Below are 26,584 nucleotides of genomic sequence, written 5' to 3'. Positions count from 1 at the left end.
AACATGACTGCGGGTATCGTGACAACTTAGTCAATAAAGATTATCCGTCAAATTGCAGAATATCTTTTAAGATGAGCACATAGTGTTCATGGAATGTATTGTGCGATTCCAACATGAAATAGTTCGGTTTTATCCGTGTGAGTATTATGCTGCCTTGTTAATGACCAAACTAGATTTTGTTCAGTTCTCTACTGAGCAGCCTCCAAAGACAGTCGCTGTTTTTTGATAATTGAAGGTCTTTCGAATGCAATAACGAACGGGCAGGCTTAGTTGATATCTTATGCAAAGGCCAGGAACTACTACCAGCTAATCTGATGCGCAGAATCTTCCAGTGTGGCCTCCTTTATTGCGTATAACAAACAACACTTGTTAAGAGAAGTCTCGTTTGATTAATGTCTAACAGCAAAAGGTACAACGGCAAGGCAGATTGATGGTATTTCTGGTGTCAGTCAAGACGGTCTGTTGGAGGTGGAAAACTGAAATGTATGGAATTATCTACCACTGACAGGAGAGTAATAATCCTACGATTTCTAGAAGCATATATCTCCATTTCATCTATTTTTTCATACTATCGTTAAGATATGACTTCTTCTAGTTCACATAGAGAATGTCCAACCAACTAAAGGCCCTAACTAAAGCCGCTGGAATAGTAGTGGCAAAGCCATAGGCGCTGGAATGAGTAAGCAGTGACATATCTATGCTGTTATATGTAACCCTTTTGTGCCCCATGTGAAACCGGTGTTCGGAAACTAGAGCTACTGCAGTGTACCTCCGGCAATTTCACTTGAATCTCTGACCCTTTGTCCATGATCTGTCGTCCACACCAGCATTGATTTTCCTAGATAATTACCAAATATCTGCAACGGAAGAGACATTGAAAAACCTGCCGGCCAGGCTGCCACAGACCGCAACGTCCCATGTGAAGAAGGCCCACTGCGTCATCTAGTGGATCCTTCAATGGGGAACCGTCGGGGTTTCATTCTTTAGAAACTGATTGATAAGATGAAAGAACGGTAAAGTCACCATCCGGGTGAGGCCTGAAGAAAAAACTGTGGGCCAAGGCCACAAACGCCAATTCATAACGTTATGGATATAATAAAACTCAAGGGAGGTTACATAATTTCCTTTAGGGCGCAAGACTAGTACCAAGGAAAATGAGACATGCGCATCCATGTGTCGTTGTAAAAAGCGCTAGTATTGTCGGTCCACTGATGTTTTTGCAAAAGAATTCTCGTGAAAGATTAAGAATGGGAATGGCCCCGTCGTAAAATACCGGGTGGGTCCCTTTCCGTACCGTGTCGTACAGCTCAAGCGGATGTAACCATGAAAGTTATCTGATCATCTGATAGGGTTAACAGCAATCGCTTCCGACCGCCACCTTACCGCACGAGGAAGACTGAGCCGAATAAATTAATATACGTGGTGCAAGTCAGATGTTTATCAATCGCACGCTAGTCGACCTCATGGACCTTTTAGGCTGAGCTTGGGCATGTATACCGGAATGCGTTCTGTATGACGCTCCACGAAAGCCGAAGCTTTTCCCAACGGTCACTAAGAAGTCTTGGGTGCGATGGGTTCTCGGTCTGTAATTTCTGTTCGTTAGATTGTAGCGCTAAGAGTCGTGACACCACACTAAGTATCTCGGCATCGCCGTTCCTCGATTGCTTGGTTTGCTTGTCTAATCGGCAACGCATTCCGCTTGTAGTAATGATTTACCCGGTTCGAATTCCACGTCGATATGACAATGTTCATAGACAGAGGATTTGATGACAATATAGCGATTTTGCCGCCAACGAAGATGGGCCAGTGAGCGAAGCAGTTATAGCAGTATATTAAGAACTAATTTTCGCCGAGTATATACGCCAGCTTGGGTCTCGTAATCCATCATGGTGGGCCCTATGCACTCCTTCCAACAATTACCGATATCGACGGCAATCAATCATGCGCTCGATAGCCCTGCTGATCGGAGATTGGGACTTGGCGATGAATCGGCTTCTGGAGTACATCGCAAATATGCAGGTACGAGTGTGGCAGCAGTGCTGTCGGGAAATAAGAACAAGGTACAAATGGGGAGACGAGAAGCATTATTCTGCTGTTTTCTAGAAACCATGTACTGCATACCACATGCGTTAGGAGCCTAATAGTAATTGCTGGAGATTTATGTCCGATCTTGGGAGCAATTAGAGGGCTGCGAGAGAACATAATCAAAGCTATGAGTGGCGTCGCACAGTATTACATTAAACTATGTCTATCACTAATAGGCGGTACTCCTTGGATATCTTCATTCCCTTCAACTCTGCTGGGAATTACCACCGCCTCGCCCGCTAGATAGACTGGTATCTCCTATACGAATAATTCCGAAGATTTCAAATAATCCGCTCTTCAACCTCCAAGAGAGCCGGATCTTTCAGTAATCAGTAGTCCGTATGCACGGTACGAAAAAAATGCTCATCAAACATGCATTTGTTTTTATGGGGAGTATATCGCTTTGTTGCTGATGTCGGCAAACACAAAGCATAATCTAGAACAGAATACCCTTGGATTGCTGCTTCGTAAGCTTGATGTCTCTCAGGACGAACATCCAGATAAGCGACAGGGCCATGATAGCCGTTCCAGCAATCAACATATTCTTCTGCGAGCTAGCGTAAGCAAGGGCAATTGCCTGTCGTTCGGGTGTGCCTCTTTCGTAGCTCAGTTGAACGTCAAGATCATCGTAGATCGTTTCCCAGTCGCTCTTGACAGAGTCGGGCAGAAGACGTTTCAATGCGTCAGGCAGGGTGTGAGTCCAGATAGCACCAGAGATACTGCCACCGATCGCACCACCGATGTTACCGAAGCAGTTGAGGAAGGCAAGAGCCGAGGAGACGTGGTTGTGGTCAGCAGCGGCCTGCACGGCAACCTGTTGACAAATAATCATCGTACCGCCGGCAAAGGCAAGGAAGACCTGGCACATAATCGTGTAGCCCACTGACCAGCTTGGGTTGCGGAAGTAAATCATCAGGCCCACTCCAAGAAGATAAAGAGGCACGGCGCCCTGGATCAGCCACCGGAAACGGCCCGTTTTCATGATTAAGAAACCGACAACGAAAAGCCAAACTCCGGAAACCACGTCAAAGATGCTGCTAATGTATCCAGCAGTTGCAATACTGGTGCCATAGACAACCTGTAGGTATGATGTGAAGTAGTCGAACCAGCAGTAGTATGCAACTTGGTAGGTAACGTCGATAAGGCAAGCACCCAAAACCGTTCTGGAGAGAAGGATCTCGTAGGGGAGGAAGGGCACTGGAGCGAGGTAGCGCTCAGAAAGACCGAAGGCGATCAAGACAACGAAACCGACAACAAGCATAACGATGATGTGAGCAGATGCCCAGTCATCTTCCGCAGACCCGGCGATGGTGAAAGGGAGGAGGAAAAGAACGAGACCGGCTGCGAGAAGGAAGGTTCCCAGGACTATAATCATTAGCTGAAGGCCTTCCTGGCCAGAGTATGAAAACTTACGATCGAACTCGATGATGTAGTGGATGATACTCTGCATCTTCGTCCTGCCGCTCTTCTCTCTTGGTTTCAAAAGGCCGTTCTTCTTTGCCAGGTGGCGGTTGTACCGAAGAAGACAGAACATCGGCAAGGCAACAACAGGCAGAACAATGGCAAAACAACCGTATGCCCATCGCCAGTTTGACTCGTAGAAATGCTCAGAAGCAGCCGATCCTGCATATGCCGTGATAATATAAGGAGAAGAAGTAAATGCGTAAGCAAGTCCTCGATGGCGCAGCGATGAAGTGTCCGCGGTGATAACATCGATACTGAAAATCAAACCAGCAAAGCCGATACTGTAGAAAACCTTCGGAGTGGTCAGTCATTTGTTGCCTGCGAAAATCAGAGACTGGCCTACCTGGGCTGCACAGTACGTTGCGATATTCGAGCATGTTGCAGACAATACCAAGCCAAGGATGGAGAACAGAACCATGACTAGGAATCCAATGGAGCGGTCCCACAGGTTCAGAATTTTCGCAAGCGGCATATAAGTTGCGGCTGACATGACGCTGGAGACGACACTAATGGTCGGGATCAGCGAGTGTGATTCAAATCCACTAGTCACGTAGGCTGATAGATTCCCAGTGATCGAAGATTGAAAAGCATTCACAAAGTACAAGAGCCACATGCTGTTTGTCACTGAATCAGTTGCTGTATTCTCAATGGTGTCGAGCTCAAAACTCACAGAACATAGGCCGATCCCAGGGACCATTTATTCCATGTTAATGTGATGGCTTCAGCTTGTGCTACACCGTCCTGAGCTGCATCATCAGGCACATCTTCCCTTGAGACATCATCGTTGACCACTTCTTCTGGGTGTTTTGAGCCTGGATGAATATCTTCATTGGTCCCATATTCCGGAGGGTTCGGATTAGCCTCAGTTGGGCCATCCGATTTCTCGAAGAACTTCTTCAACATGTTGAGAGTAGAGAACGTACTCTACTACACTCTGGTAGAAAGAGATTGCCGCGGGTTGAGACAGAGGTTGTGAGATCTTCGTGAGACAAGCTTCCTAGGAGCCGTTTTGTAAGTTGGATCTCTTCGCGACTAAGGCAAACCTAGCAGACCACACCGGAGAACGATCGGACCATGCCTTATCCACTTTGATGGAGCTATTGTTTGTGGCAAAGACCGCGTGGGAAAGATTCGTAACCACTGGCCAATATCCTTGCACGCAAAGGGGGGCGGAAACGCTGGCAGAGCTTTTTTCTAGCTACTAGGGCGGCTGTACCAAAAATTTCCGATACCGAGACTTTCCGTAGACAGCTAGTCGCCCGATTGCCTTGTTTAATATCGCCGATACAATCCTGTAATCCGTTAGTCAATAGACATACATTAGGGTATTACATGACTCGTATGACATTCCATACGTACGATACGCCTTGTGGGGGCCCGTATTGTACTGATACCTGGGCCATAAACACCGTTAAGTTAGGATACGGTCGGACTTACGTATCATTGATAAATTAATTCATCTTTTATTTTTCAGTTCTTTCTTTTCCTTTTGTTCTCGACACAGTGAGTGGATCCAAACCGGCGTCGTTGATTCATTTCCTATCCCGGATGTCTCCGACTTTTGACCCGTGGTTGGAATTTTCTCTGACAATTTTTATCAATCTGATAATCTTACGTAACGATACGCCGGTCCCACTTGACAAGACACCCCTCAGGCCCTCAGGCATCACCAGGAATAAATCACCTTGTCTCGGTGATCACTGTTCCTTTGCGACCTCGGACTAAAATGCAATTTCTTTGACGTGTGAGTGCATTTTCTACGTGGCCACTTAACTATTTCCTCCCTCCTACATCTTCGTCGACGAACGAGCTCTCCAAAGATCAATGACCCCAACGAGCAACCCAAGTACACGACAACGACGATCATAAACGTTGCCAAGGAAAATTGTCCACGCCAGCTCACTATGAAGCTCGGCAAAAAGCTTGTGGGCTACCCCAGTCTACTGTTGGCTGGCAACCCTTCGAAAGTCGACATAGGCAGGCTTTTGTTGGGCATAGTAGCTTCAGCAGCGTCCGGTGTCCCCTTCCCACTAATCGCTATTCTGTTCGGTCAACTGCTGGACGACTTCAACGCCGTAACGTGTGAAGAAACTGAATCGACGGGTTCCAATGCTGATTACCAGCATGACATTAACGGCAAAATCCTGATCATCGTGTATCTGGCCATTGCTCAATTCGTTGCGATTTATGTGCATCTTTCCTGCTGGAGCTTGAACGGCGCCCGGCTGGCGCAGAGACTGCGGGAAACGTATCTAGAGAACTTGCTTCGACAGGAACCATCATTCTTCGATGATCTACCTCCGGGAGAACTTGCATCTCGACTTAATGGTGATATCCAAGCGATTCGATCGGGCACGTCGGAGAAAGTGGGGATATGCTTGTCGACCTTGTCCTTTTTCATCACGGCATATGTTGTTGCCTTCATCAAGGACTACAGGCTGGCAGCAATGTTGATTTCATTGGTTCCAGCCTATTTTCTGATGTCCTTTATTGGAAGTCATTATATCGAGAAATACTCTGGGCGTATGTCGGACTATTCCGCTTCCGCCGCATCAATCGCTTCCGAGGCACTCTCCAATACCGTCGTGGTGCAGGCCTTCGGCGCAAGCTATCGGCTGGAAGATAAGTTCTCCAAGGCGCTCAAGGCTTCAGAACAGGAGGGCTTGAAGAAGGCTGCCGCCGTAGGTATACAATCTGGATTTCTGTATTTCATCGCCTATTCTGCGAATGGTCTGGCATTCTGGCAAGGTAGCAGACGCGTTGCGGATGCAGTAGGCTCGGACACTGCTGGTGCCACCGTTGGTGCTACATTTACAGTCATTTTCGTCCTCGTTGAGGCTACCTTGCTTCTGAGTCAGGTTGCCCCATTCCTGCACCTGTTCACGGCAGCTGTTGCCTCGTTCCAAAAGCTACGCGCAGACATCGATCGCCAGCCGCAAATCGATGCCACCACTGAATCAGGTATTCGCCTCTCACAGGCAGAAGGTTGCTTTGAACTTAAGAATGTCTCCTTCACTTATCCCTCCCGGCCTGAGATCACGGTCCTTGACCAGATCAGTCTTTCCATTCCTGCAAACAAGCACACTGCCCTTGTTGGACTGTCTGGAAGCGGCAAGTCAACTATTGCCGGCTTGGTCACGAGGCTGTACGATCCCACAGAGGGCCAGGTCCTGTTTGACGGCCACGACCTTCGTGAGGTCAACACCCGTGATTTAAGAAGCTTCCTTAGTTTGGTGCAGCAGGAACCCTCGCTGCTCGATCGGTCACTTTTGGAAAATATCGCACATGGCCTGATCAATTCCAGTAATCCCAGCCATGCTAATCTAAAGGCGACACTTCTTAGTACCGACCTTACAGACCTGGCAGCGGAAGCCAGGGAAGGTGTGGATCTTATGGCTGCAGCAGAGAAGCGAAGCTCGGAAGTTGTTGAAATTGTCAACCTGGTGCGGAAGGCTGCGACGCTAGCTGATGCAGATGGTTTCATCAATGCATTGCAGCATGGTTACGGTACGCTTGTCGGTTCGAGTGGGCGACTGATCAGTGGCGGTCAAAAACAACGAGTCTCCCTTGCTAGGGCTCTCATCAAGGATCCTGCGGTACTTATATTGGATGAGGCCACAGCGTCTCTGGATTCAAGGAGTGAGCAGCGTATACAGCGGGCCATCTCAAATATTGCCAGTGGCAGAACTATGATCACAATTGCCCATCGTCTGTCTACAATAACCAGCGCCGATAATATCATCGTTATGCACAAGGGACATATCGTTGAACAGGGAGATCATGCAACATTGATGGCTAAGAACGGAGCGTACGCTGACCTGGTGAATATGCAAACTCTGGGATCCGCCTCCGGCAAGAAAGAAAAGACAGCTAGCGCAGACAATGCCAGTAAATCTGACCAGGGCTCTTTATCTGATGCTGGTATCGAGGAAGGTAGTGTCTCGAACGATGGCCTAGGAACCTCCGAGAAAAAAGAGGCCTCAGCGAGTGCAGCCCCAGTCCCCGAACCTGCCGAATCTGCTGAAGAAGAAGAAGAGCCTGAGACCCCCAAGAAATCTATGTGGGCGTTGTTGCGAGGATATGCGCCAACACTGAGGCCACATCTACTTTTCATTTTCCTCGCCCTTCTCGGATCCAGCATTGTCGGCGGTGCCTTCTCTGGTGAAGCCGTGATATTCGGAAACACCGTCGGAAGCCTGAATCCTTGTCACAGTGAAAGCTATATTCGGAGCGCTGGAAACTTTTTCGGACTTATGTTCTTTGTACTTGCCATTATCGAATTTTTCGCGAACCTGGTCAGTTGGACCGGGTTTGGTTGGGTATCAGAGAAGATCGTCTATACAGTTAGAGTCTTGTCATTCCGCTCACTATTTGAGCAAGATCTTCAGTGGCATCAATCTAACGGCCGATCGCCTGCCTTGCTCCTCTCCTACATTACTCGAGACGGCAACGCCTTGGCGGGACTGAGCGGCTCCGTCATTGGAACTTTGTTCTCTATTACTGTCAACCTTATTGCAGCAATCATTTTGACCCACATTATCGCTTGGAGAATCGCTTTAGTTTGCCTAGCTCTGGTACCACTTTTGCTTGGAGCCGGTCTTATGGAGCTTCACGTACTTGGCAAATTCGAGGAACGCCACGAGAACGCATACACCAAGTCAGTCGATATTGGTGTAGAGGCAGTCACGTCGATCAAGACAATTGCGTCCCTTTCTCTTGAAGAAGAAACCCTGAGAACTTACAGACGATCCCTAAAAGGACCACGCAAGGAAACCTTCCAAGTCACTCTTCATGCAAGTCTCTGGCAGGCAATGACTTACTTCCTTGGCAATTGCGTCAATGCGTTGGCCTATTGGTGGGGTTCCAAACAAATCATCAATGGCAACTACACCCAGACACAGTTCCTGATTGTAGTATTCTCGCTCCTGGTGAGCGCACTGCTCTGGAGTCAGATGTTTGCCCTTGCACCGGAGCTTTCCGCCGCCCGAGCGGCGATGGCAAGAATCTTGGGGCTGATCGAGATCGGCTCGGACAAAATGCAAGGGCGCATACCATCCCGTTCACCTGCTATATCTTCCTCCGAGGAAAAAGACATTGAGACTCCCGAAACAAAGTCGACATACGTGTCTGGCAACAACCAGGCCTCAAGCGTGCAGCTTCGCAATATCCATTTCGCATACCCCGCTCGGCCGGACATAAAGGTTCTAAACGGTTTGGACGTCGACATTCGCCCCGGACAATTCTGTGCCCTTGTTGGGCCAAGCGGTGCTGGTAAGTCAACTATTATTTCGCTGGTTGAGCGGTTGTACACGCCCGAAACCGGATCCATCGTGATTGATGGCGTCGACGTTACCAAGCACCGGGGTGTTGACTTTCGCGACTCGATCGCTCTGGTACCGCAAGAAAGCGTGCTTTTCGAAGGCAGTATCGAATTCAACATCGGGCTTGGTGCTAGGCCAGGGCATGAAGCGACTATCGAGGAAATCAAGGAGGCATGCAAGCTTGCCAATATCCACGACGTTATCGAAGGGCTGCCAGAGGGCTACAAGACTCTTTGCGGACCTAATGGTAGCCAGTTCTCGGGAGGTCAGAAGCAGAGATTGTCTATTGCTCGGGCCCTTGTTCGGAAGCCTAAGCTCCTGATTCTCGATGAATCGACCAGCGCTTTGGACGCTGAATCGGAGAAGCTACTACAAGACGGGCTCGAAAAGGCCGCAAAGGGCATTACTGTCATTGCCATCGCCCATCGTCTTCATACCATTAGAGCAGCAGATGTCATCTTCTTGATTGAGGGGGGTAAATGCATTGATCGCGGATCGCACGATGAGCTACTCGAAAGGTCGGACAGCTATAGAGCGAACGTCATGCATCAAACGGTGGCCACGTGATCATGGCCGCGCCAGATCAACCTATATTGCGACTTTTGGAACATTTTGATTACGTATCTGCCGAGACTGTTTTAGTTAATTATATTCCCCTGATAGACTTTCTACATATTTATAATAGCAGTATGTCTTTTCTTAATCTATATATGATAATATTTCACATTGTGTTTCTTATATTTAGCAAGACAAGAAGTAAATGGTACGATCTAGATGCTATCCTTCATAACTTGGCAGTAGTAAAATGTTCTCAGCGATTAAAGCCGTTTTGCTTCACAGCTCAATCACCAGCCAATTAACAGGAAAACACACACACACACAGAGAGAGAGAGAGAGAGAGAGAGAGTTAATCTAGACAATTCTTATTGCAATTATTGAGGATGTAGTATAAGTTCCGAATATTTGAATTATCCAAAACTTTCCAGGGTAGTAGATCAAAGTATGTACAATATTTAATACACGAGCACACGGATCTTAGGGCTCCGTTGAAAATATATCCTTTCAACTAGGCATACCTTCACACTTCTATAGTAAGTAAACGACAACGATAATAACTACGATTGAACTTCCAGTCAGCAATGTGTATTTATGCCACAATATTTCCCTCCAACAGACCCTTAATACCCAGGTTTGTCCAAAATGACTTCATAACAGAAAGTCCCGTACTTTGTAACTCTAGAGGAAACAGCGGGAGGTGCAAGAACATTTGCTTAAGAACTGTACTTGACATTTCTAATGATATACTAGTAGGATATAACAAGCGGATCGACTCCTACGGGAAATACACGAAAAGAAGTAATGAAATCGTTATCCATGAACCAATGTTAAGAAAAGTGTCGGCGACTTTGACCGATCTCAGGCCTAGAACATGTGACCGTCAAGCAACACGTGCTCCGACCGACGCGTCGCCAGTTCCTTGACCGTTGCAGCCAACTCTTCAAGGGCTGCGTCCACGAATGCTGCATCCCTTTCGCTTCCAGCAACTCCAACATTCAATTGCCCACCGCGTACAAATGAAACAACCTTCAAAGGATAAGGGGCATCCCCGTCAGGGATCAGAATATCAACCTTGCAAGTTCCCCCCGCGAAAGGCATGGTGTCAAAATCATCCCAGTCCTGATGATGGACGAGGGAGTCGAAACAGGTTGCTTCCGATGACCACTGCGTGCATTGTTTGGAGATCTTATTAAATCCGAGGAAGTCATGAGCCGCAGATTCGGCGCTTTGCCTCTGAACAAATCGCAGTAGATCCATCGCAGTCCACTGTGACTGGAACGCGACTCTGACCGGGGTTAATTGGTAGCAGGGACCCATAACATTTTCCACATTGGCGAGGTCGATATTTCGGCCTGAAGTCACTCCACCAAATGTCACATCTGACTTTTGGAGACGGCGTGCTAGCACCAGTGCCCAAGCTGCGGTGAGCAAATTCGCCGTCGTGATCTCTTCGAGGTCGAGAGGCTGGGAGACATCGACGGGCTTGGTTTGGAATATGGCCTTGTCCGTAGGCTGTACTGACGTCCCTTCAAGAACAGACAGGGATGACCCGTCCAGAAGGTCCCGCCAATAGTTGATTGCTTTGGTTTGGACACTCTCGTCGGAAATCCGTGCAATGTATGCTGAAAACGGCTCGAAGTCGACAATCTTTCCGCCAGTGTACAAAGTTTCCAGATCTTGTAGCAGCCTAGGCAGAGACATTCCGTCGTACTGGGCGTGGGAAAGACCTAGAATGAGGCATTCTTGACCATTGTTGTCCTCGACATGGAGCAACTTGAAGAAGGACGATCCGAGGTGGAAGTCGGATTCCGTGTATGATTTGCAAAGATCCTTGATGTACTGCTCAAGATCCTTATCAGCTTGGTGCGTGGCTACAGTGATGTCCATTTCATTCAAGACAATCTGGTAGAAGGTAGATTCGTGTTCGATGAAGACAGTGCGCAGAATATCATGAGTCTTGACCAGGTCGTTGCAGGCGCGGAATAATTGCTCTCGATCGATTTTCTTGTCCAGGTACAACATAGTATATTGTATCGAGGTGCGTGGTCCTTGGATGGTAGCTCTGACGTCGAGTGCTTGGGAGTCTGTCACCGGAGATACGTCTTGGATAGACCATGTAACATCAGCAAGTTTCGGGCGGACAATTTCGGACAAGAACTGCTCTACATCCAAACGGCCAAGAGTCGAGAAAGCCTTGTAAGGCTGGGCATTCTGTCGCGATACCTGGCCCAGTTTCAAGACCTTAGCTGCATCACCAAGACGCATGTGTTGGAAGATGTCGGCCACTGACAAACTGTGCCCCTGCACACGAAGGCTTGAGACTAGCTTCATGGCTAGAACGGAATCACCACCTAGGCGGAAGAAGTTATCGTCGACATCAATCTTTTCGGGACTGATCCCTAGTATCTTTGCCCAGGCGGACCGCAGGGTATTCTCTGGAAGGGTCATATTAGTTTGCCCTAAGTTCTTCGTCCACGCCTGCTGGAAGCCTTCACGAAGCTGAATGAGTACGTGTTTAGGAATATTGGCGGCTAGCTTCTTGAGCAGACTGTGGCTGACTTCATCCATCTCAGTGGGCAATTTGTCAAGAACGACGTAGGCAGAGGGGACCATGTATGATGGAAGGGAGTCTTGCATGAATTTGCTGAGTCGCTTCAGTGCAACTGTAAGGCTAGCGGGAATTGTGGCACGAACAGACGTCGAGAGGGTTTGCGTGTCCGAAACCTCACAAGTGATGTCATACTTCGCCGATAGGAGCTCAACACTATCTTCCTCAGAAGGCTGTTGCTCTATGAAAATGGCCAGCTCTTGTTCTATCACAGAGTGGGCCTCATCTGAAGATGGTTGGAAGACAGCAGCCGCAGCACGAACGTTTGGTGGAAGATATTTTGAAAAGTGAGACTCGACATCAGCGATATCCACCGCATGCCCTTGAACTGGCACAACATTCTCCTTTCGACCAACAAAGACTAAGTTTCTATCCTCTTGTAAATTAACCATGTCTCCGGTCGGCTGCACTCTTCCCGTCCGGCCTTTAAAATTAGAGCTGCCGGCCAAGAGCCAGGAGGGGGATTCAATGGTATCGCCTGAAAGGAAAGCGCCTTCGAGCCAGAGCTCACCAACACAGCCGATTGGTGATAGCAACGATGGGTTCCGTGGGTCGCACACCCAGGGAACCACCGTAGGAGGGTAAACGGATCCTTGCTTGATCCCATTTGCTCGAAGCCTTCCTGATGATTCGTCCAAGGACAACGGGGCAACTTGGTTCCATTGCCAGATCTGATCCAGTTCCGCCTCAGGCAGGCAGGATATTTCATCGATCCTTTTAGTGAGGCCTTTCGTCAATTGCAAGCAAGCCATTTCGAGCTGCGCGAGGATTCGTTCCATCTGTGGGATCTCCACCAGGGAGCTATCGAAATTTGCACATATTCTGAAACCACCCTTTCGTATACCACAGCCTAACATAAGGGGATATGGGTTGAAATGCAGCGCTTCACGTACGACGTCTCCGAGCTCAAAACCGAGTTCGCTGCCTACATACTCCGGCTCTGGCTGGATAACCAAGCCTGTACCAGCTTCACATGCATGTTGCGCGTCTTGGCTGACCTTCCGAATGTTTTGCATCCCCATATGCTGATACGGCGTGCGGGCCACAACGCTTTGCTGCACAGCCCGCAGATAAGATTCGACGGAGCTTGTTCGAGGGACACGTACGCGGATAGGCACCGTTGCAATCAGTGGGCCCACAATGCTTTCCACTCCGGGCAACGAAATGTCTCGCCCAGTGAGTGTTTCGCCGAACACAACATCGTCGCTCCCTGTGTACTGTGACGCCACCAGGGCCCAGGCACCCCGAATAAGTGTTGCCAGTGTGAAAGGCCAACCGGCACCTGTCTCGAGTGGTATCTGACGTTCGACCATAGCATCCGGTACTGGCAAGTAGTCTCTCGTGGGCAATCGAGGAAACTGAGGTCCGACCGCACCATTTAATTCCCGTCGCCAGAATTCCTGCATAGCAACTTCATCGGTATCGCGCACCCATTTGACGAAGTCTCTGATTTGTGCCTGGGTTTCAATCGGCTGGCCTTGCAAGGCGTCACTGACATTCTTAAGTATTACTGGCTCCGACCACCCGTCGTAGACCACGTGATGAATCGTCCAGACCATGTATCTCGTCTCAGTCCGTGGATCGCTAACTATGGCGTATCGGGCTAAACTGTCTCCAAGATTCATTCGCTCGTTCCGATCATCCTCTAGGTACTGTACAAGATTGGTCGAAGACCTCCAGGAGATAGTTTCCTTTAGCACGACTTGCTGAAGGCCACGCTCCTGCAGTTGGGCCACGCGAGTGCGCAAAATGGGGCTTACTGTGACAACGTCACCCCATGCCTTTCTCCATGCATCGGAACTGATATGCGAGGGAATGCGTGCGACTCTCTGGGCGATATATGGCTTGACTGACTTAAGTGAGAAGGTGAAAAGCGACTCTTGCGTGGGAGTACAAGGGTAGATATCTTCGACAGCAGCAGGATCTGATCTGCAGGCTTCGGATGCTTCCAGACAGGCGCTATCAACAGCCTGGGTAATCATTGAAAATGCCGGTGTATCTGTCTTTACATTCGAATCGACAATAGTCACGACGCTGGCCATCGCTGAAAGTGTAGGGTTGCCAAAAGTGCCGGTGACACTGAGATCGAGGCCGTCGGCTCTGCACACAGACACAAGTCTCATGGCCGCCAGGGAGTCACCACCCAGTGCGAAGAAATTGTCGTCAGGTCGAATACCTTGGGGATCTAGCTTCAATACTTGGCCCCAACCCTGGCGCAACTTTTGCTCAAGATCTGTTAACTCCCGTGTAGGCCCGTTGTTTGTGCCTTGATCCAGCTGTTGTAAGTCTACTGTGGCACCAAATTCACGGAGCCGTTTGCGGTCCGTCTTTCCCGAAATTAAAACAGGAATGTAATTGACCGGGATATATGCATTTGGCACCATATAACGCGGCAAAACCTTTGTGATCTCTGCATCAGCTTTTGACAGCGTTTTGCGTAGGCTATCGGATAGTTCTGCCGACTTTAGTTCAGTATCCCCGTTCTTCTTCGTGGATTGGGACGCAAGGAACGCCACCAACGTGGGCTGGCCGCCAGAAGACTGAGGCTTAATCACTTCTGCAATCACAGTGATATCTGCAGTTAGTCGGGTATTAAGCTGGCTCTCGATTTCACCCAGCTCGACACGTTGTCCACGCAGTTTGACCTGCGTGTCTTTTCGCCCAGCAAAGACAATGCCCCCAGAACCATCCGGATCATATTTTCCAAGGTCTCCAGTCTTGTACAGACGTCCCGAACGGCCAGCGTAACCATTGTGGCCAGCGACAAGCCAGGTTGGGTCGTGGATGAAAGCGGCTGCGGTTTTGTCAGGATCATTCAAATAGCCCTGTCCTACAATCGGGCCCTCAACAAGTAGCTCGCCCACTGCGCCGACTGGCATTAGCACATTGTGGTCATTAGGGTCGGCAACCCAGATGGCTGCTCCGTTTCCTGTCCCAATAGAGATATAGTCTCTACCAGTGGCAGTATCGCTGTTCACCGTACATCCGATTGTGCATTCACAGGGACCGTAACCTATCACAATCCTAGTGTCTTGGCCCCAGCGCGTCACATCCGTCGCCGCCGCCGCCTCTCCTCCGAGACCCAGAGCACTCAGCGATGCTATTACATCAGGCTCTAGGATTCGGGCCACAGAAGGAGTTATACCTGCATAGTTGATTTTCATTCTTCGTATCACTTCATTAATATCGTTCAGTCGATCCTCATCAGAGGGAATGCAAAGACAACCGCCGTTTGCTAAAGTCAAAAGCATGCTGTCGATACTGACATCGAAAGCGTAGGATGCAAAATCGAGAACCCTGGACTCCTCCGTATAACCGACAGCCTTTGCTCGTGGGAACGCACTGCTTGTATATGTTTCGTGCGAGATCTTGACTCCTTTGGGCGTGCCCGTGCTTCCAGAAGTGAAGATTATGTACATTAGGGCAGATGACGGGACTGCCGGTAACTGTGGAAGGGGTTCCGAATATGATAAGTGTGCGAAGGCGTCTGCTTCCACAACGGTGTGCTTTCCATCTGGCATGATAGTTGTTGCCAACTCATGCTGGTTGCGGGACGATATCATTGCCTTTGCACCGACTTGCTTCGCCATATTCTGAAGACGAGCCAGCGGAAGGGTTGGGTCCATCATCACCAAAGTCCCTCCTGCTTTCATCACCGCAAGTACAGCGACGATTGTCCACCTTGATTTCTCAAAGCAAACCGGTATGAAATCATGTACCTCCACACCCATTTTCTTCAATGAGCCTGCCACAAACGTGGAATATTGTTCGATTTGGCCATACGTCAACTCGCCATCCCATGATGAGATTGCGGCCTTGTCCGGGAATCTATGAGACTGTTCGGAAACTACATCGTGCATGCAGAAGTTGTATGAAGGAGGGAGCTCGTGATTCCATCCCCATATCGCATCCAAATCACTCGCAGTTGGCCGAAGGCAGGCTTCAATGGACGCATCGGGATTCGACAGGCACATCTTGATGGTGTCGACCAGCGACTTCACGTGTTGTGTTACTGTGAATTCTAGCATCGTTTCGGAGCGCCAGGCTGGGCGGATCGCGAGTCGGCCATTCTCGAAGCATGTCTCGAGGTGAATTGCACCCTTTCCACGTACCGGTCAGTTACATGATATCCGATGTAAACTTCGTCACTTACTTCATCTTTCACATCTTCCGATTTTTGTGACAGAGAGCCAGTGCTTAGCAGGAGTGAGGCGGGGCTGGACATAGTGGCACCCTCACTCGATACGACGGTCTTGATATGTTGAGAAATTGCTGCCGTAGCCTGTGCGACACTATCTTGCAATCCTGTCACCAGTTCTCCCATCGACAGACATGCTTTTCCTGGCTCATGTTCACGACCTTTGTACGCCCAGTCATATTGGATCTGACCCCCTTCGCGGGTTCGCAAAAGCACGATAAGCCATGATAAAAGCAAAATTTCCTCCCTCATGCCAGTGGGAGTGGCGCGCTCGTCAGCTGTAAGGCCAGCGACCTCAAAAGATGTGAAACCGTCGCCATCAGCCTGATCCCCAGACGATACGTCAACGGATTCATTCCTGTGCTGGCTTTGATCGTGTGTACCATCAACCTGTATAGCCATTCTCCCGGCAATCCAGCCTACCTGGACTCGAAATCTTGGCGGGGTATAAGGGTAGAGGGAGGGGTTGGACCTCGGCTGGCCGTTCAATTTACTGGAGCTTTGGACTAGCCGGACCACACTGAAGTGGTAAGGCGCAAGTTATATAACTAAGCAACCAAGGTTGTGCTAGCCTTGTCCTCCACAGGCGGACGAGCCGGAAAGTAACTTGAATAACTCCGTACCTGCAGGTACTCTACATAGTCTGACCGAGATCGCCATGATAGGGGGCTGTGGGCTCATTAGATGCCCACATGTCTCTTGGAAGCAAGTAGAACAGAGTATGTGTATGCACTCCGTACTCGTGTGTCCGATGAACGGATGGGACCCATAATTGCGCAGTGGAAGAGGTGTTGGGCCCCAATGCTGTTCAGGTATAGTACGCTTGTACAGTACGCTTTATACAGTACGAAAAATGGTAGGTATGTATGGTATGTTTAGCCTGAATACAGAAGACAGCAAATAAGTTACGGGATTTTATTCTCAGTTTCTATTTCTTTCTATCCACAGGTTCCATTCGCAGGATTGTGACGGAACGAAAGTTCTGACACTGGCATGGGGGATTAGGGGTGCCCGCATCACCTGATCATACCACCCGTCATAGCCGCTGGAAGCCTGCGTTATTCTACGCTGGTAAAAGCCACATTGAGGTAATGTGGTTCTTGCATATCATCTTGTAGAAAATACCAAGAGCAATGGACTTTCTCAAGAGGGTTTTTGCGTTCCGCCTTCCCTCTTCTTTTCTCCTTTGACTTTTTCTCCCTTTTTTTTTTTTTTTTTTTTTTTTTTTTTTTTTTTTTTTTTTTTTTTTTTTTCTGAGAACTCGGCTTTTATGGGGGCCAAGACGCAAAAATACAACTATTACAGAACCTATTACCCAAAAAACCGTGGGTCGACCCACTGAAAATACCCTAGTATCCTGTAAAGAATTCTAGGATACAATTGACCATAGCCTCCGTATGGTTAAGCACACAAGATGCCAAGATAAGGTCGTATAGCTGATCAGTACTCTGTAGGGAGCCGGATCAACGGCGATAGCCTTGTCATGTTAAATATAGAGATGATCTCTGCAAGATCTTGAACCCATTGAGAATAACGAAACATCTTGAGGAAGAATGTCAAGAGAAGGATAGTAAAGAGGAATTTTGGAGGAACCGCCAAGTCCTCTACGGGAATACTATCATAGCGTGCTAATCAACTGATTGATACAAGAAATCTCGCCCGACTTAGTGGATTCTTAGTATAATTAATTAATTTATTGCGGTCTTGGTAGCGGTCTTGGCTGTATTGATCCTATTTTGCTCGAAACAACTTAGGCGAGAGATTCCCTATCAATCACCATTTCAATCCTTAGTACTTACTATACATAGATTACAAGTTAGAAGCCCTCCACTTCGGTTTCCGTTTCTCCACAAATGCTCTCACGCCCTCGTGGAAATTTTCCCCAGCCATGAGCTTAGGATACCACCGGTCTACCAAGGCGGTACTGCCTTCTTCCACACTGGCAATCTCCCACGCGTAATGGAGACCCTCCATCGTAACGCGGATGCTGTCCGGACTATTCTTCGCGATGGCACTTGCTATCTCCACTGCTGTGGCTACTAGCTGACCATGCTCCACCACGCGATTTACCAACCCCCAACGCTCTAGTTGCGATGCAGGGAAAGTCAGACCACTTAACGCAATCTCCGCGGCTCGTTGTTTGCCCAGCACCCGAACCAACCGAGGCAGAGAGCCTGCAACAGCAGCAATTCCTCGTTGTACTTCGGGCAGCCCGAAAGTAGCTCGCTCACTGGCGACGACAATATCGCAATTAACTATCATCTCAAATCCGCCTCCGAGACAGTATCCATTGACGGCGGCGATAATTGGCTTTCCTCCTCGCCGGCGAGGGAGCCCGGCCAGTCCGGGTGCTGTCATTTCGTTCGTTTCACCTCGCGCATTAAGTTCGTTCCATTCTGTAGGATGATGTGAGATGAACGGCCTACAACAAGAAACTCGAGCCGAAGTGTAAGGACAATTGGTACCTTTGAGATCAGCTCCGGCGCAAAAGGACTCTCCAGTTCCTGTTATTATTGCCACCTGGAGAGTAGGCTCCTGATCGAACCATTCCCATAGTCGCTGTATCTCAGCGCTCGTGGCGAGCGGTATGGAATTGCGTTGCTTTGGACGGTTCAGGGTGAGGAGGAGAATGTTTGGAGCAGGAAATGAGACCAGGCAGCCTTGGACTGCTGGATGCTGGATGCCTGTTGACATAGTGTATTAATCTATAAGCGAAGATAACTCGGGGCGGGGAAGAGGAAGTACGGAGGGTTCGTGGCGAGTGGCTTTACCACGTTTTAAGTAAAAGAACCCGATATAGTAAAGAAATAATGTCTTGGCCAGCTTCACATGGACCAATGCACGATTCTAGCCAAATTTTCGGGTTTCTTGGTGCTCGGTTGTCCGTAAAGTGTAGACTTTCTCCACTTAACCGTCTCTGGACCTCGGAGCTATCTCTCCCCAATGTCTTATATATACTAGGCCGAGATCCTTGCGCTTTGAAAGTCGCTGTCCTCAGTCCAAATGCTCAATTGCTCAGATATAACCCAGAGCAACCTTCAGATTCCCGTAAAAATGAGCTTATCCCTCGCAGAGTCTACGCCCAAGGGCAAACCATCATATCCTTGGGTAAAACTTCCTCACCCATACCTCACTAGTTACAAAATTCATATTGTCTCCGAATCCACACCGCGAGTGCTTCAACTCCAATTGCATGACTCTTCGCTTGGCCAGCAACTGCCGGAACCACTGCACAACAATTCCCTCACCTACACAGATGTTTCCTGGGACGAATCCGCCAAGGAAATCCCCGACAATGACAACAGTCCCTGGGCACGAACCTGTCGAGCGCCAGGAATCTCATTCCAATGGACAAGCCCAGAGGCACCAACTCTCGGCCAGATCTGGAACATCATCCACGCAACCTTTCTAACCCACCCACAATATGAGATCCTACGCCTAGATCTGATCGGATGCGGCAGCGAGATCATTCGCGATGAATGCATCCGCACCGGCCTGACAGTCCCCTTTCCCTCTCGCCGAGTCCCATTCGGCAATGAAAACAAATCCTCCGACGTCAACACCCTCGTCCTTCTCCGCTCCGCCTTCTGGCAAGGTGCCGCCTCACCACTCGGTCCCCGACCCATCTGGGCTGTTGACCAGGACATCCACGGCCTCCTCCGGAAGTCTGTCAGTCAATATCCAGCCCTCGCGCAGAACTACGAGTTCTCGATGAAGTTCCCCGAAGAACGTATTTACGCCCGTCATCCTATTCGCCCTACAAAGCCCACCCCGGGATCCTTGGTCTACAGTCGCTATATCCCGCATCTGGATAAGCATTTCTCCCTCATGGCAGTCGACTGGCAGGACGAGGAGCACCTCCGGCTATTCAACAAATGGCAAAACGACCCGCGCGTCGCTAAGGGCTGGAACGAGACCGGTACCCTAGAGGAGCACCGCGAGTACCTGCGCCGCCTACACGAAGATAAACACGTCCTCTGCTTATTCGGCCGGTTCGACGATTTCAAGTTCGCATACTTCGAAGTTTACTGGGCTAAGGTGCGTCTACATCATCCACCATACATTTCCCCTCAATTATAGTATACTGAATTCTAACCCCTTAAACAGGAAGATCACTACGGCGCCCACTACGACGCAGCCGACTACGACCGCGGTCGCCACTCCCTCGTCGGCGAAAGCAGTGTCCGCGGCGCATACCGCGTAAACGCCTGGTGGGGTAGCGTAATCCACTACATTTTCCTCGATGAGCCGCGCACGCAGGCTGTGGTCGGCGAGCCGAAGGCGACAAATACGACTGTTCTGTCTTACGAGAATGCGCAAGGTTTGACGATTCAGAAATACGTTGACCTTGGTCATAAGCGTTCTGTCCATGTGCATTGCAGTCGTGAGAAGTGGTTCCAATTGTGCCCGCTTTTCTGGGATGGACGGGAGAGACCGTTGGAGAGCTCGGATCGGATGGCTTTTGACGCAAAACTTTAGCTTTTGATTTCTTTTGGAAAAGCGATGAGTTGAGTCTTGTATAAATTGGTGATATGTAAATATGTGCTATGGAATGCTTTCTCATGCTACTGTGTCATTTTGGTATATGTTTTGGTCCATTGTTGTAAAATTGAAAGGATGTTGTAGGCATTATGCCAGTGTACTAAATCTATGGTGACAATAACCAGGCGCAACAGCAAGGATCTACACTGCAGTTCGGCAAAACGAGATAGGGAAAAATCGACTGATAATCGGTTAGAGAGTTGAACCCCTCACGAATATTGGCGGAAAGATCCGATTATATTCTAGCCGGATACGCCAAGGTAGGAAGTATCGTCTCGCCCAGGAACTAGTCGATCGTTAAGCGGGAGTCAGAATTTTTCGTTATACAAATCCCTAGAATCCCGTTACACTCGGCTTTTGTCATTCGAAAAAGGCAGCTAGCTTCCAGTGCAAATATTGTAAATCAGTTACTGTTTTGGATAGGGCTGGAGACAACACCTTGCTTACCAACGGGTATAAGGTGGGCCAAGGGTCAATGTCGATGATCGAGCATCGATACCAGAGTAAAGTTACCCTGCTATAGTAGGAATTACGAGCGGAAGCGAACTAATTCCCGATCGCTTGCGAGAGAAAAGAAAAAATAAAAAACGAGATGAAAAACCTAAAACGAAAGCGAAGGTTACACCCGCCAAGACCACCAATCGGAACATTGACGCAGCCTATCAATCTAATCAGATAATTTAATTTTATCAGATAAGCTAATACCAATGGAGCATCGACGTCCGACTCGATGAAACAGATTTCTCTCGCCGAGCCTCTAGACTGCTCTAGTAAAAACGCTTGACCCCAGTTACCCACATACCTTCATTCCGGTTTTTATTCCCTCATCGAGTCAATGATTGACGAGCGGGACTTTCCGACCACAATTGCATTTTCCCGCATCCTGTTTCGGTTCGGTATGGTGGGTATTGGGGGTAGAACTTATCTGATCCGTGATTTAGTCGGAGGAATTCGTTGTGGACCGGGTTTTTATTCTTGGGTTACTTTTGTGACTGGGGTTGTTGCCTGTTGTGGTGGGCTAGTTTGATCTTATAAAATTCGCTCACCTCATTATTAGGTAAGGAGTCTATGTACCGAAGGAGAGACCGTGGTAGGGGATATTACTGAGCCCTAATGAAGGAATCGTTAGTATGAGACTAGCGATGTTACTGTTTGCCAAGTCGTTGGTGGGTTTCAAAAATTACCAAGCTTACCGCGTATCTTGAAGTACTTAATAGTACATACAGTACGGTAAAATACATTATCACCACGTCGTGTTTCTTTGCTTCGTCCCCACCCTCGCAAAACCAGACTCATGTAGGTGTGCTAGCTTTTCAAAGTGAATGCGCCCAGACTTCGAGATTTAGAAGCCCAGGAATCACGAGTGGCTGCTACAAGCTTTGGCTATGATCTTGGCTCGCTTGTTCTTTATGACAATTGGAGGAGTTTTAGTATCATGAAATATTCACGCAAACCTGTCGTGACTCGTCTATGTTACTGCTTGGCTTGAACAAGGCTACAACTTTTAATATGCAGGTTTGAGTTTTCAATGTGGCACTAGACCGGAGCACAATGGATCTTCATGCACGTTCCCTACATTGAATGCCATGTGCAGCTTCCTGGTGGGGGGATGGAGCGAATCATCAACTTCCTAGGTGGGGTTAATGCAAATATATTTTCACATTGCCTCTATCCGGTACATAGTAAGTTCGGTGCCCAACGACCTCAGTAAGTACTTAAACCAGTAGAATATGTAATGTCGCTCCAAGTTGTATCTTTGCATTAAGATGGAAACATAGGCTAACAGTCTGGCGACCCGTCAGCTTTCCCGATGCACAATAATGAGGGGTAATTCATGCAGGATGCGAATATATGGGTGATCCAGTTTCGTTGACGAGTCGGAACCTGCCGCTGATAACATACATCGAGTTGGGATCCATAAAATCCATTCTAGACTGGTGTGCATGTAGGTTGCATATACGAATGATTGAGCACATGTTTCCACTCATGGTATTATTGTCTGCTATCTACAACCCGGGTCCTGGCAGTCGGCAGCAAAACAACGTGTCAGTCCTGCGGAAGAAATACTCCTCTTTCAAGTGGCGAATTCGATATTTGTTCGACAATGCCAAGCAGCGTCGCAAAAGCCGAGCTCATTGTTGCTATGGACTTTAGGTCTATAGCCCGAATTGGGATTTTGACCGAAGGGTGATCTAATCAGATCCCGACTTCCACCAGAATATCTAATCTGATCTAGTTTCTTCGCGTACCTGTGCTCCGTACAGTATCCGGTCCTCAATTTCAGTATTTGGTGAAAGTTTGTGCTCCACTTGAGGGTTACTAGTGCATAATATTCTCCGAAATACATCTTACAGTATGTAATAAATCGATTACGTCTGTGATACCAGATAATATGCCAAGGTTATTTGTCTTTTCTCTTTTCATTCACAAACCTGGACCTCGTGTCCGGAGTCTGCTACGCTGGGTCAATGGGTCGCTTCGGTTCCGATAATTATCCTCGCAGCCCGTACCAAACCACTCACAGGTGGGTCCGTCGTTTCCAGTCGAACCACCCTCATCATGAAGATATCCACCGCATCCCAACGCCGACGAAAAACGCCAAAGGCACATGAATCCGATCTCGGCAATTCTACTCTCCTGCAGAAAACGGACTGTTGCAACGAACTTCTTGACTGAATCCTAGTTCTCGAAAGCCACAAACACACGAACTACTACTCGCTAGTTTGACAAGAGTTCGATCAGCCAAGCAAAAACGTGACATCGAGATCTCGTGTATCTAGTTAGCTGTTCAAGATGTACTCCAAATTCTGGCCAAAGGGCGGTCTTCCCGGTATCCTGCATCATTATGTGAGCTTCCCCCTCGCCGAACACATATATTGAATATAACTGACTTGATGATGATGAATGCCAGACCGAAACCCTCGTCACATTCGAATACACAACCTCCACCGTCAGAAAACCACACAGTCTCCTCTTCGTTGGCGGTCTAGGCGATGGCCTCGCAACAACCTCGTATATGGCAGACCTCGCACATGCCCTTCAACCCACAGAATGGTCTCTCTTCACCCTGAACCTCACGTCCTCCTACCAATCATGGGGTCTCGGCCATCTGGACCGCGACACGAACGAAATAGCCCAATGTCTAAACTACATTAAAGACTACAAGACCGAGAAATTCGGCAACGGAAAGATCGTCCTCATGGGCCATTCGACGGGTAGTCAGTGCGTGGTGCACTACCTCTCCCGGCCCAACCCGCATATCACTACTCCCGCGTTCGACCCGACGCTGGAGCATATTAAGCGCATGGCCCTTGACGGTGCGATTATGCAGGCTCCTGTCTCTGATCGGGAGGCGATCAAGTGGGTGCTTAAATGGGGTATTGGGGGCAAGTCGCCCAGCGAGGTCCGGGAGATTTATGACAAGGTTGTGGCTCTGGCCAGAGAGGGTGCTGCGAAAGATAAGGATAGCGGATTTGATACTTTGCTACCTATTAACTTGACCGGCACCATGGGGTATCCGCCCAACACGCCCCTTAGCTGTCGGAGACTTTTGAGTCTTGTTAGTCCTGATAGTCCCGATTCTCCTGGGGAGGATGATATGTTTAGTTCGGATCTGAGTGAGGAGCAGTTGGCGAAGACCTTTGGGATGATTAAGCAGGGAGGACTGCTAAAGCACAAGCTTATGGTTTTGTTCTCAGGGGCGGATCAGTCGGTTCCGGATTGGGTTGATAAGGAGCAGTTGTTGGAGAAGTGGAGGAAGGTGACGGATCGTGATGGGGAGGACCCCATCTGGGATCAGGAGCATAGTGCTGTTATTCCGAATGCTTCTCATGCTTTGAGTAATGACGATCAGGCAGAGCCGAGGAAGTTCCTGGTTGAGAAGGTCATGGGATACTTGCGTGGTGCTGAAAAGGCGTGAAAATATTGCTCTGCAAATAACTACTAGAATGTATATATGTGACACCATCTTAAGGACAGAATGGGTAATGATATGTTACGTTAATATCCCTCATACCGTTCAAATATTGCGCTGCAAAAGTCCTATTCAAACTTTCCACCAGCTTTAAAGGAAGAGACGAGCGGTCCCAGAGCGTTAGAATGGACCGTCGGCTAGCCGTGACCGGGCTATTATATAGACTCTATGACAAATTCGTTACTCCTGAAAGCTTTTCGAGCTTGGGAGGATAAGCGTGGAACGCGCAACGGGAACTACAAATACTAAGTAAGCTTGGCACAAGGACTGAGCCCCAAACACGTACCGAACCCGAGCATTGTGGTCGCATCTACTCCGTATAGTAGTATAGAAACTTACCATATTAATCTAATGATAATTATCTCAGTGCTCTAAGTACATATAATTCTTGACGGTCAGTCTAAAAATCAACGGTAATAAACCGTAAATTAAATTGGGCTGTATATATTTAAGTGCAAGGTCCACTGCATCTACAGATATATATATCACTGATTTGCTTTGTAGCATCACATATAAATAGTTAAGAGCGACCGGTACAATCTAGGCATCTGTTTCAACTGTAGCAATACCTATAAAGTACTACATATCTCATGTTCATCATATCATAACCCTTGATTACAGGACCTACAGCTCTTGGAGTGGGATTTCTAACTTCACAGAGTAGTGGAAGACGAGACCCTGGTCACGAGTGTGATTTCAGCGGCTGTCGGAAAAATGGTGGCTCCGAGAACAACTGACCTATCACGTGAGTGGGTAAAATTTCAGGCCGTCCAGGGTGGCAGAATAGCGACATTTCGACATAGAAAAATTAGTACCCAACTGAACATCTCGCTCCCAATGGTATCGAACAGTCATCTAGCTTCTACTTTTGTTGCCACTAACCTGTGAAAACGAGAGCAATAACCGATTATATTATTTTATTGAGAGCTGTTTGAGAAGATAAACATTTTGCCTTGTAACTACTGCTCAAGCTTCCTGCATCACACAATATGTTGCCTTAGCTCAATCGTGGCTGCGAATAATTATCATAGTATATCTTCATACTCGCTTAACATCAATACAACCAGACAGTTACCAGACCCCTGCCAATTTAGATATCCTCGTATGAGGCGCACCTCCTGCCTGAGGCTCAATGCGCGTGAAATCTAGGTCGCAATGCTCATTTATCAATGCACTTACGGGACCAGTCATCGCAGGTTCGAAAATCTCTCCGTGCGAGCATTCCACTCGCTGAACCTCAATATGCGGACACTGACTCCGCCACCAATCTACAATACCCGACTCCACGGCCTCCGGAGTGGCTAGGTAGAGTGAGCGGCCGAGGTAGTGGTCCGGGCATGCAGAATTCTCCCATATATGGGCATGCTTATCAAAGTGTTCCTCAATCATTCTTGTTTGGCCGGGGCCAAAGAGGCGAACGGCATCGTCAGCAGCTGTCTGTCTCTCTTCCTCGTCCTTGAAAAATGGCTGGTCTGGATTATAACAACGTGTGTCAACTATGATTGTAGAGAATGGTGATCCTTTTCCAGTTATCTCCAGCAATCGAGCCATCTCTAGTACCAATAGGCCGCCAAAAGAATACCCAAGCAAAACGACGGGTCGGTCCTGTTTGAAGTGGGTGTGAAGCGCTTCCAAGTAATGTGCGGCCCAGTCGCGCAGAGATGCGGGGCCATTAGGTTTTCCAAAGAAAGGATCAGAAACTTGCACGATGTCGTACTCTTTGCTTAGAGCCGGCACCACATGGTCAAACACGCTGGACTGGCCAAAAAAGGGATGGATTAAAACCATCGTCGCCCGACTGCTGCTGCGTGTGGTCAACTGCATGTAAGCAGGGA

The 26,584-nt window shown here is 48.5% G+C and overlaps 7 protein-coding genes across 7 annotated transcripts; 3 read left to right on the top strand and 4 right to left on the bottom strand.

Annotated features, from left to right (window-relative positions):
- Positions 1 to 2,201: 2,201 nt before the first annotated feature.
- On the bottom strand, positions 2,202 to 4,717 carry mirD (putative MFS siderophore iron transporter). Its single transcript, XM_032053615.1, has 4 exons — positions 4,220 to 4,717; positions 3,893 to 4,163; positions 3,499 to 3,841; positions 2,202 to 3,450 (listed from the first exon to the last, which is right to left on the bottom strand). The coding sequence occupies exons 1-4, from the start codon at positions 4,450 to 4,452 to the stop codon at positions 2,522 to 2,524; spliced, it is 1,776 nt and encodes a 591-aa protein (XP_031917400.1). The 5' UTR covers positions 4,453 to 4,717; the 3' UTR covers positions 2,202 to 2,521.
- A 736-nt stretch (positions 4,718 to 5,453) lies between these two features.
- BDV38DRAFT_296852 (ABC transporter ATP-binding protein) lies at positions 5,454 to 9,437 on the top strand (the record flags this gene model as incomplete). Its single annotated transcript, XM_032063018.1, has 1 exon — positions 5,454 to 9,437. The coding sequence occupies one exon, from the start codon at positions 5,454 to 5,456 to the stop codon at positions 9,435 to 9,437; it is 3,984 nt and encodes a 1,327-aa protein (XP_031917399.1).
- Positions 9,438 to 10,203: 766 nt separating this feature from the next.
- On the bottom strand, positions 10,204 to 16,636 carry sidD (nonribosomal peptide synthase SidD; the record flags this gene model as incomplete). Its single annotated transcript, XM_032058965.1, has 3 exons — positions 10,204 to 10,274; positions 10,334 to 16,136; positions 16,190 to 16,636. The coding sequence occupies 3 exons, from the start codon at positions 16,634 to 16,636 to the stop codon at positions 10,204 to 10,206; spliced, it is 6,321 nt and encodes a 2,106-aa protein (XP_031917398.1).
- Positions 16,637 to 18,043: 1,407 nt separating this feature from the next.
- Positions 18,044 to 18,928, bottom strand: sidH (enoyl-CoA hydratase/isomerase family protein; the record flags this gene model as incomplete). The annotated part of the gene is made up of 2 exons (XM_032058964.1): positions 18,044 to 18,630; positions 18,700 to 18,928. The coding sequence occupies 2 exons, from the start codon at positions 18,926 to 18,928 to the stop codon at positions 18,044 to 18,046; spliced, it is 816 nt and encodes a 271-aa protein (XP_031917397.1).
- Positions 18,929 to 19,288: 360 nt separating this feature from the next.
- BDV38DRAFT_279235 (GNAT family N-acetyltransferase) lies at positions 19,289 to 20,713 on the top strand (the record flags this gene model as incomplete). Its single annotated transcript, XM_032058963.1, has 2 exons — positions 19,289 to 20,272; positions 20,342 to 20,713. The coding sequence occupies 2 exons, from the start codon at positions 19,289 to 19,291 to the stop codon at positions 20,711 to 20,713; spliced, it is 1,356 nt and encodes a 451-aa protein (XP_031917396.1).
- Positions 20,714 to 23,569: 2,856 nt separating this feature from the next.
- On the top strand, positions 23,570 to 24,695 carry sidJ (putative siderophore biosynthesis lipase/esterase; the record flags this gene model as incomplete). Its single annotated transcript, XM_032058962.1, has 2 exons — positions 23,570 to 23,623; positions 23,688 to 24,695. 2 exons carry the CDS (start codon positions 23,570 to 23,572, stop codon positions 24,693 to 24,695), a joined length of 1,062 nt encoding a protein of 353 aa, XP_031917395.1.
- Positions 24,696 to 25,573: 878 nt separating this feature from the next.
- On the bottom strand, positions 25,574 to 26,414 carry BDV38DRAFT_237702 (uncharacterized protein). The gene has a single exon (XM_032053614.1). It carries the CDS (start codon positions 26,298 to 26,300, stop codon positions 25,821 to 25,823), a length of 480 nt encoding a protein of 159 aa, XP_031917394.1. The 5' UTR covers positions 26,301 to 26,414; the 3' UTR covers positions 25,574 to 25,820.
- Positions 26,415 to 26,584: the final 170 nt, after the last annotated feature.

This window comes from Aspergillus pseudotamarii (assembly GCF_009193445.1).
Source record: "Aspergillus pseudotamarii strain CBS 117625 unplaced genomic scaffold BDV38scaffold_8, whole genome shotgun sequence".
Classification (NCBI taxonomy): domain Eukaryota; kingdom Fungi; phylum Ascomycota; class Eurotiomycetes; order Eurotiales; family Aspergillaceae; genus Aspergillus; species Aspergillus pseudotamarii.
The sequence above is the reverse complement of the archived record's forward strand: the minus strand, read 5'-3'. Positions and strand labels throughout refer to the sequence as shown.

Bases quoted from the DNA above. Each gene is read 5' to 3' on its own strand.
- mirD (XM_032053615.1), bottom strand. From the start codon at position 4,452: ATGTTGAAGAAGTTCTTCGAGAAATCGGATGGCCCAACTGAGGCTAAT. The intron at 4,164-4,219 runs GTGAGTTTTGAG...AGTGACAAACAG, and splicing joins CTGGGATCGGCCTATGTTCT to CATGTGGCTCTTGTACTTTG. The intron at 3,451-3,498 runs GTAAGTTTTCAT...TAATGATTATAG, and splicing joins CTACATCATCGAGTTCGATC to TCCTGGGAACCTTCCTTCTC.
- BDV38DRAFT_237702 (XM_032053614.1), bottom strand. From the start codon at position 26,300: ATGGCTCGATTGCTGGAGATAACTGGAAAAGGATCACCATTCTCTACA.